Raw genomic sequence first — 10404 nt, forward strand, 5'->3', positions numbered from 1 at the left:
GCAATCGAGTAGTGAATATCAAGCACAGATTCAACCACAAAGACCGGGGAGGTTTTCCAATGCCTCTCAAAGAAGGGCACTGATTGGTAGATGGGTAAACATTTTTAAAAAGCAGATGCTTAATATCTCTTTTATCATGGTGAAGTTATAAATTAGGCTTTGGTGATGGTGTATCGATACATCCAGTCACTACAAAGATACAGGCGTCCTTCCTAACTCAGTTGCCAGAGAGGAAGGAAACTGCTCAGGGATATCACCATTAAGTCAATGGTGATTTTAAACACGTTACATAGTTTAATGCTTGTGATATGAGAACTTAGGATGTATCAACAACATTGTAGTTACTCTTCAATACTAACCTAAATGACAGAGTGAAAATAAGGAAGCCTGTTCAGAATAAAAAAACATGCATCCTGTTTGCAAAAAGGCACTTAAGTAATAATGCAAAACATTTGGCTAAGAAATTAACTTTTTGCCCTGAATACAAAGTGTTATGTTTGCCGCAAATACAACACAACACATCAATGAATACCTCTCCTCATATTTCCAAACAGGGTGGTGGTTGCATCATGTTATGTTACACTGGCTATCGGCAAGGACTAGGGAGTTTTAGAGAATTAAAAAGAACCAGAATACATCTGTGCTTATAGACAAAATCCTAGAGGAAAACCTGATTCAGTCTGCTTTCCAACAGTCAATGAGAGACAAATTCACCTTTCAGCAGGACAATAACCTAAAACACAAGGCCAAATCTACACTGGAGTTGCTTTCCAAGATGACATGGAATGTTCCTGAGTGGCCTAGTTACAGTTTTGACTTAAATCTGCTTGAAAATCTATGGAAACACTTGAAAATGGCTGTCTAGCAATTACCAACAACTTGACAGCGCTTGAATAAGTTTGAAAAAGATTGGACAAACCAGGTGTGCAAAGCTCTTAGAGACTTACCCAAAAAGACTCACAGCTGTAATCATTAATGTAGATGCTACCATGATTTTAGATAAACATGAATGAATTGTGAATAATAATAATGATGAGTGAGAAAGTTAGAGGCATAAATATCATGCCCCCACAGTTGTGTCAAGTTGGCTGTATGTCCTTTGAGTGGTGGACAATTCTTGATACACACAGGAAACGGTTGAGCGTGAAAAACTCAGCAGCATTACAGTTCTTGACACAAACCGTTGTGTCTGGCACCTACTACCATACCCCTTTTGAAAGGCACTCATATTTTTGTATCTTTCTCATTCATCCTCTGAGCGGCACACACAAAATTCATGTCTAAATTGTTTCAAGGTTTAAAAATAGTTTTGTAACCTGTCTCCCCTTCATCTACACTGATTTGAAGTGTATTTAAGAGGTGACATCAATAAGAGATCATAGCTTTCAGTTGGATTCACCTGATCAGTCTGTCATGGAAAGAGCAGGTGTTATTAATGTTTTGTATACTCAGTGTATACAGTACATTCAGAAGGTATTCAGACCCCTTCTCTTTTTCCACATTTTGGTACAATAGTCTTATTTTAAAATGCATTAAATAAAGGTTTTTCATCGTTAATCTACACACAATACCCCGTAATGACAAAGCGGAAAAAGGTTTTTAGAAATGTTTGCAAATGTATTAAAAACTGAAATACCTTATTTACATAAGTATTCAGACTCTTTGCTGTGAGACTCGAAATAGAGCTCAGATGCGTCCTGTTCCATTGATCATCCTTGAGATGTTTCTACAACTTGACTGGAGTCCACCTGTGGTAAACTCAATTGATTGGACATGATTTGGAAAGACACACACCTCTCAGTATAGGATCCCACAGTTGACAGTGCATGTCAGAGCAAGTCATGAGGTCGCGGGAATTGTTCGTAGAGCACCCGAGACAGGATTGTGTCGAGGTACAGGTCTGGGGAAGGGTACCAAACATTTCTGCAGCATTGAAGGTCCCCAAGAACACAGTGGCCTCCATCCTTATTAAATGGAAGAGGTTTGGAACCACCAAGACTCTTCCTAGAGCCGCCCAGCTAAACTGAGCAATCGGGGGAGAAGGGCCTTGGTCAGGGAGGTGACCAAGAACTCGATGGTCACTCTGACAGAGCTCCAGAGTTCCTCTGTGGAGATGGGAGAACCTTCCAGAAGGACAACCATCTCTGCAGCACTCCACCAATCAGGCCTTTATGGTAGAGTGGCCAGTTGGAAGCCACTCCTCAGTAAAAGGCACATGACAGCCAGCTTGGAGTTTGCCAAAAGGCACCTAAGGACTCTCAGACAATGAGAAACAAGATTCTCTGGTCTGATGAATCCAAGATTGAACTCTTTGGCCTGAATGCCAGGACAACGACCCTAAGCACACAACCAAGACAATGCAGAAGTGGCTTCGGGACAGGTCTCTCAAGCCACTCAAGGAACCAATCAAACATCTCTGGAGAGACCTGAAAACAGCTGTGCAGCAACACTCCCCATCCAACCTGACAGAGCTTGAGAGGATCTGCAGAGAAGAATGTGAGAAACTCCCCAAATACAGGTGTGCCAAGCTTGTAGCGTCACACCCAAGAAGACTCGAGGCTGTAATCTCTGCCAAAGGTGCTTCAACAAAGTACAGAGTAAAGGGTCTGAATGCTAACACTACCGTTCAAAAGTTTGGGGTCACTTAGAAATGTCCTTGTTTTTGAAAGAAAAGCATTAAAATACCATCAAATTGATCAGAAATACAGTGTAGACATTGTTAATGTTGTGAATGACTATTGACCTTACAGTGAAATGCTTACTTACAAGCCCTTAACCAACAATGCAGTTTTAAGAAAAATAAGTGTTAAGTAAAGAAATAGCTGAGTTAAAAAATAAAAGTAACAAATAATTAAAGAGCAGCAGTAAAATAACAGTACCGAGGCTATATACAGGGGGTACCGGTACAGAGTCAATGTGGAGCCTATATACAGGGGGTACCGGTACAGAGTCAATGTGGAGCCTATATACAGGGGGTACCGGTACAGAGTCAATGTGGAGCCTATATACAGGGGGTACCGGTACAGAGTCAATGTTGAGGCTATATACGGGGGGTACCAGTACAGAGTCAATGTGGAGGCTATATACAGGGGGTACCGGTACAGAGTCAATGTGCGGGGGCACCGGTTAGTCGAGGTAATTGAGGTAATATGTACATGTAGGTAGAGTTAGTAAAGTGGTCTGAATTTTTCAAATGCACTGTGTGTGTGTATATATCTATATCTCACTGTATAATAAACACTGCTTTTGTGTTCCATTTTAATCATTGCTATTATTATTATCATCATCAATTTCCCCCAGGTTGTGTTCCGTGGCCATGTTTGGTCTTTCTGGGTGGACAGAGCTCTGATGTGTGCCAGCATTATGTCCATGCTCCACACGATGTGACTGTAGAGTTCGTAGCTGATGAGAACACTAAATATGACACTATCGTTGTCTCCTGGCAACCCAGCCAGTTTGGTAAGGGCAAACATAAGATACAAATATTTTCCTGTAATCATCAATCGTCTACTGTAGATCCAATGTAGTGGTCATTTATAATGTGGTTGAGATGTCACTCAAATGGAATATGAATTAATAGAATGATAAGGTACAGGCCTAGATGGTACCAATCAAATATAAAGTAATAATGGTGATTGTCATCGTGTATTGGCATAAAAATTACATTCATGTTAATGAATAGTATTACCATGCATTCCTGTGTATGTTAACTCACTCACTCGTTACTGGCCTTGTCCCTGTGTTTGTTCCAGGGATCTCCTTCCTCAGAGGGTTCCAGGTCTCCCTTCAGGCCTTGGGAGGATCTCATATGGCCTGTCAGCTTTTTCTTTTTCAAATCAATATTTCTCTCTCTGCCTCACATGCCAAAACGGTAGGACTCTTTGCTAACATGACACCATTTCCCACAAAATTGGTCAGAATCTTTGTGGAAAACACATCTATGACAAGGTGGATAAAACCCAGTACAACATTAATACCAGCTTCTTACAGAACTTGTATATACTATTTTTCACTGAAAGGTAGTGAAAGGAAAGCTACTGTAAAGTGAAACTGTTTAAAGTAAGAATGCTAAATGTTATTGGACCAGTAAAGCAGGGTTTTGTCTTGTCAGGATTCCCACAACGTCTAATGATGTTTATTGGGTGTTGTAGGTGTACCAGTCAGACACCTTCTCCCGTCTAACCCTGGGGACCCAGTATGCTGTCACTGTGATGGCCCTGCCAGTTCCTGAGTTGTGGGATAAATTCTATCACAGCACAATGTTCTCCACACGCAGTAAATTGTCCTTCTCAATATTCAGTACCACATCAATGGAACACAAGAACATTGTTCACTAACACTGTTGGCTTCATCTATGACAAATGTTTTTTATTTTGTAAATTTACAATCAACCATAATAAATAAATAAATCAACCATAAAAATAAAATTACAAAAAAAAAAGCTAATCTATTGTATATAATGTGTGAATTCCCTTGCTGTTTTGCAGCATGCCCAGAGAAAAACGGACTTGAACATTGCAAGAAAGGTGAGAAATAAAACGTTGCTGCGTTTTAAATGTTTACAATCTTATGAACCGTTCGCTGTACGGCATTGGTTCATGTTGTTTGTAAATGTTTTTTTTGTTTTCTGTTATAGATTGGTACCCAAAACATGTAGAAGTCCAGCAGGAAGAGGATGACGTTATTGTGACATTCAACCTTGCTCCCACACATTTTGGAATCGACCGCTACTTCTCATTATGTTATGGAGAGGGGCGGCGGGGAGGAGTTGGCCTGAAGAGATACATCATTACACCTGTGAGGGAGAGCATGTGATCGACTCTTTTACATGTCTACATGGAGAAGGATTTACTGTCATTATTAGTCTGCCGTGTTTAATGATTTCTACCTTTCTATTGTTACTTTCTTTAGAATTCCACAAGAAACAGAACTCACTACAGTTACCATCTCCAAGGCCTGATGGTAGGGTTCAACTACACATGTGAGGTGAGTCATTGCAAATGTGACACAACTCATACTCTATACAAACAAAACTTGTAGTTCCAGCCAATGTTTCCATAAATCACTCCTCTTTTAAATGTATTTTTATTTTTTAAATCTCAGATCGCAGTTGATGAGGTAGACGCTGTAAGAAAAACATTTAATGTTCAAGTGATGCAGATTAAGCACGGTATGTTCCAATCAAGACCAACATTTATACAAGTTATACAAATTCTTGTAGATATTTTTTGCTGTGTACTTAGCGTAGGCATGAGAGATTTTTTGATTGGTTTATTTTATTTCCTTGTCATACACCAATTGGTATGGCCTTAATACACTGCTTCTTTAAGTACGTGTGCACAAAACTAAATGATATGCAGAAGGAATAATAAAGTATGGCCATAAATCACCTTGTCATATTATACAAACAATACACTTTTCCTTCTGCCCTAGGCTTTGAAAGTAAATTGGGCAATGTCAAAAACTCCCTTTCTGAAAATGAGTAACAGTGTAGTGTGTATAACAGTATAGAGCATATCCAGCTATTTATACTGAACAAAAATATAATCACAGTATGTAAACTGTTGGTCCCATGTTTGATGAGCTGAAATAAAAGATCCCAGAAATGTTCCATACGCAGAGAAAAGCTTATTTCTATAATTTTTTTGGCGCACATTTGTTTACATCCCTGTTGGTGAGCTTTTCTCATTTCCCAAGATAATCCATCCACCTGACAGGTGTGCCATATCAAGAAGCTGATTAAAGAGCATGATCATTACACAGGTGCACCTTGTGCTGGGGACAATAAAATGCCACTCTAAAATGTGCAGTTTTGTCACAAAACATAATGCCACAGATGTCTCAAGTTTTGAGGGACCGTGCAATTGGCATGCTGACTGCAGGAATACCCACCAGAGCTGTTGCCAGAGAATTGAATGTAATTTCTCTACCATAAGCCGCCTCCATTGTCGTTTTAGAGACTTTGTCGGTACGTCCAACCGGCCTCACAACCGCATGTAACCACGCCAGCCCAGCACCTCCACATCTGGCTTTTCTTCTGCGACCAGTTACCCGGACAGCTGATGAAACTGTAGGTTTGCACAACCAAATAATTTCTGCACAAACTGTCAGAAACCGTCTCAGGGAAGGTCATCTGCGTGCTTGTCATCCTCTTCAGGGCAGTTTGGAGAAGTGTGCTCTTCATGAATGAATCCCGGTTTCAACTGTACCGGGCAACTAACACAATTGCATTTTATCGATGGTAATTTGAATGCACAGAAATACCGTAACGAGATCCTGCAATCCATTGTTGTGACATTCATCCACCGCCATCACCTCATGTTTCCGCATGATAATGCACAGCCCCATGTCGCAAGGATCTGTACACAATTCCTGGAAGCTGTAAATGTCCCAGTTCTTCCATGGCCTGCATACTCACCAGACATGTCACCGTTTGAGCATGTTTGGGATGCTCTGGATCGATGTGTACGACAGCGTGTTCTAGTTCCTGCCAATATCCAGCAACTTTGCACACCCATTGAAGAAGATTGGGACAACATTCCACAGGCCACAATCAACAGCCTGATCAACTCTATGTGAAGGAAATGTGTTGCGATGCATGAGGCAAATGTTGGTCACACCAGAGACTGACTGGTTTTCTGATCCACGCCCCTACCGTTTTTTTTTAAAGGTATCTGTGACCAACAGACACATATCTGTATTCCCAGTCATGTAAAATCCATGGATTAGGGCTTAATTATTTTTCTTCCATTGACTAATTTCCGTATGAACTGTAACTCAGTAAAATCTTTGAAATTGTTGCTCGTTGCGTTTATATTTTGGTTCAGTGTATATAGTCTATCTTGCTCCCGTCAGACCCACCTCCCACTGCCACTCCATCCCTGACCCTGCTGCTCCCTGTTGCCGTTGCCCTGGCAGCCATGTTAGTGGTGTTATTACTGGCTGTCATCTGGAAGAATCCCAGGCAGATTAGGAGGAAGATGGAGATAAATCCAGGTCGGCATTTTTACATTTCACTAACGATACCAATGCTTTCTTTGCGTGTGCAGGTCAAACAGACAAACGTTTTTCTCTGACAAGAACATGGTAATACAAGATTTTTTTGTTTGTTGTGGTTTTCAGAAATAATCGAGCAACATCATGGCAAGAATGGGAACGAGGAACATGTGTCACTGACCAGCAGGTTAACTCCACCTCGACTACTGATTTGCTACAGCAGCGATGACGGCCATGCCCATGTCCGAGCGGTAATGCAACTAGCAGTCTTCCTGCAGCAGCACATGGCAACACAGGTAACACAGGGAGGAGAATATCAGTACGACAGAACGGTGTGCAACGTTTAATTCAACACAAGCGGTACTGTACTGAACGACCAGTTGAAGAATGTTGTGATTATAGTGGCCCAGAGAGTGTTTGTGTATGCCATGTTGGACGTGATTTCAAATGGTCACATCCATATTGATCAAGCCACCCCTTGCCACACCCACCAAACAGGAGCAAACGTTCCTCAAAGGCTGTTGAAGAATGGTACACATTGTTTTGCGGGGAAACCTGTAATTCAGTTCAAATTGTTATGAAACAAAGCAATCTTTGAACCGAATGGAATGCACCCCTGCCCTGGTCTGTGTTAAATAAATAGAAAGAAAAAAAAATATTGGTTGAAATGGCATTTTAAATGGACAAATGTAAATGTTATTTATAATATCTTATATTATTTGTATTATTATTATTATATTATTATTTCTTGTTGTCTGTTGCATTGTTGCGCCAGGTGTTTCTGGACCTGTGGGAATCTCTAAGCTTGGCAGAGGAGGGGACCATGGGATGGCACTGCAGGAGGATCCAGGAGAGTGACTTTGTTCTGGTCGTCTGTTCCCGGGGACTACAGAGGCGGCCAACGGAGAGAGATGCGGGGGAAAGCAGAAGCTCTGCTGCAGCCGTAGTATCCCTGATGGGAGAAGAGCTTGGCCGTGCCAAAGCCAAGGGGAGAGACATCTCCAAGTACATGACTGCCATATTTGAGTACTCTGAGGAGAAGGACATCCCTGCCGAGCTAGGGTTTGTGTCACGCTACACCCTAACTAGAGACTTGCCTTTGCTCTTCTCCCACATCCATGGTGTGGCCCTACATAAGCCAGGGGGGTATCTGAGAATAGAACACATTACAGAGGAGGGTTACACCAAACTGCCTGCCGGTGCTGCTCTACAATGGTCTATATATGAAGCTGGCATGGCATTGACTAATCATCGGGAATCATGTGATGAATGGGGAGGTAAATCTCAAGACAATCATGTGGAATGTGTGTGAGCATCCCAGTTGGGCCCTGCACTGCAAACTCCGAGGCAATTGACTTATGACGACTGTATTACCAGTATTATTAAAACACTTCTTTCCAAAGTGGTCCTCGATGGGGAACTATTCTGTGACTACTGAGCCGCGATAAGCTTTTAAAAATGGCCTTGCTTATACAATATGTTAGGAGGATTATCTTATTGGTTATATGTGCTGTGGTTAGGGTTGGCCATGGGCTATGGTGGATCCTTTTAGATTCCCTACAAATAATCTGAGAATAACAGCAGACACAATCTATACATTTTGATTAGATGTTTTGGGATGTAAATATTTTTGTGATTAAATTACCACACTAACATATCACACAAGCAAACACCCAAGGCTGTCCAGATCTCTAACACCTCTGACGTAGATTATTATTATTTTTGAAATGGGGAAATATAGGCTGAAGGAATTTTGATTGTGAAAATGTTTGATGCCATGCGATCTTAAATAACTAAATACAAAATCCAGATGTATTTTCTTCTGGTACTGATAATATTTATTTACATGAATGATCTGTATGTAGAATGCTATAGCCTGAACAGCCGCTAGTGGTCGCAGTTTACCTGTCTATTGACGGTCTCACTATCTGCAGGCTAGGATATAAACTAAGACATAGAATATAAACTAATTTGACAGTCATTTCATTCAGTCCAGAAAAGAGTATAAATCAAATTAATATAGTTTTTATTTGCAATAGGCTACATTTTATGTGATTCCATATGTTATTTAATGAAGAAAGCTGCGGAATGGGAAACAGGATTTTGATTGCCTTGACAGTTGAATAGGTTTTCTCATCTCCGTTCTGCTAGCAGCAGGAAATGATACTGGATTTTTTCTCTCAAAATAAGAGTCCCCCTGCAAAGACATGCTAAACTTTAGGAAAATCGATTTTTTGAAGCACTCTAGTGCAGTGAAACGTGTTGCACAGCATTGCAACAATCTAGGAACACTAGATATACCAGCATTTATTTTGAAAGTTTACACAAATACTGGTATGTTCAACTCTATTTAAATAGAGGGGTATGAAGTGCTCCTGGATGTGTATGAGAGTCCCCCTCAAAGCCTGAACATATTTGGTTAGTAGAGACCCTACTGAGTATTTTCCATCAAGCTTTTTTGTTGTTGCTATAGCCCAATGTGTAATACGCTCTATTCAGTGGCGACCCGTCATTCTGCCCCACCTGTTTTGAGACCCACATTTTTTGCAAAAAAAACAACAAATGTTTTGGGGGGGCTTGCATGTTATTTGGACATTAATATGTGTCACAGATAAGTTTGCAAACAATGTAAAAAAAAAAAAAAAAAAATGTATATAATTGAGTTAATAAAGCCTCATACAACCATGGTCTCTTGATTGTTTTCTTTAGTAAGGCGCAGGTGTTTCAGCCTAGCTCAGTGCTTTCTGTAGTGGTGGGGCGGGCCAGCAGAAAATAGGAGCATTGCGCCGTGATTGGCTCAGTATTCTGTCACTCATGGGGACCTTACGCAATCGCCTAGCTTCAGTCCTTTAGTAATGGTAGACATCCACAATTTCAGCCCTTTGGGTCCTACCATGGATTTATATTACAAGTGCTCTTCCAAGACGGCTCAAGGTCATTGGCTACAGAAATGACGTCAAATCACGTTATATGTACAGTAGCTTTGATTGGACTGATCATGTCAACATCGTACTTTCACTTAGCTAGCAGCCATCATCGCGAATCAAGTCTACTGGCAAATCCTTTTTAATCCTTGTCATATGAAGAGAAATAATGAAGAGAAAATATAGATATAACTAGTAGTTATTGGCAGAGAGGTTTGGAACTTATTGGTCTATTAACCAATTTATCACATGTCGATGTCACCATGTAAAGCTGAAACTCCCACCCATGTAAACCTGATGATTTAGAAGGCCCTGTGTAAATTGTATTTTCAACCAGCAACTAATTTACTATATCAGTAAATAACACTGAACTTGTTCACGCTTTTACAGTGTTAGTTTTATCAGCTGCTGTACAATATGACATAAAACACAGGAAAAACGAATTTTGACTGCACTGGGCCTTAACATAAAAAAAATGTTTTTT

At 40.6% G+C, this 10404-nt stretch overlaps 1 protein-coding gene across 1 annotated transcript; it reads left to right on the top strand.

Moving 5' to 3' along the window:
* The first annotated feature begins 4044 nt into the window (after positions 1-4044).
* Positions 4045-9653, top strand: si:ch211-207e14.4 (interleukin-17 receptor D). The gene is made up of 8 exons (XM_055932579.1): positions 4045-4275; positions 4488-4526; positions 4637-4797; positions 4912-4986; positions 5104-5170; positions 6856-6996; positions 7123-7292; positions 7772-9653. The coding sequence occupies exons 1-8, from the start codon at positions 4212-4214 to the stop codon at positions 8306-8308; spliced, it is 1254 nt and encodes a 417-aa protein (XP_055788554.1). The 5' UTR covers positions 4045-4211; the 3' UTR covers positions 8309-9653.
* The last annotated feature ends 751 nt before the right edge of the window (positions 9654-10404 follow it).

Source organism: Salvelinus fontinalis, chromosome 8 (genome assembly GCF_029448725.1).
Source record: "Salvelinus fontinalis isolate EN_2023a chromosome 8, ASM2944872v1, whole genome shotgun sequence".
NCBI classification, from domain to species: Eukaryota; Metazoa; Chordata; class Actinopteri; order Salmoniformes; family Salmonidae; genus Salvelinus; species Salvelinus fontinalis.

What these genes read in the sequence shown, in the direction of transcription:
- si:ch211-207e14.4 (XM_055932579.1), top strand. Translation starts at nt 4,212, where the DNA reads ATGGCCCTGCCAGTTCCTGAGTTGTGGGATAAATTCTATCACAGCACA. An exon ending in ACTTGAACATTGCAAGAAAG is followed by an intron (nt 4,527 to 4,636) that starts GTGAGAAATAAA and finishes TTTCTGTTATAG; the next exon opens with ATTGGTACCCAAAACATGTA. An exon ending in AGTGATGCAGATTAAGCACG is followed by an intron (nt 5,171 to 6,855) that starts GTATGTTCCAAT and finishes TGCTCCCGTCAG; the next exon opens with ACCCACCTCCCACTGCCACT.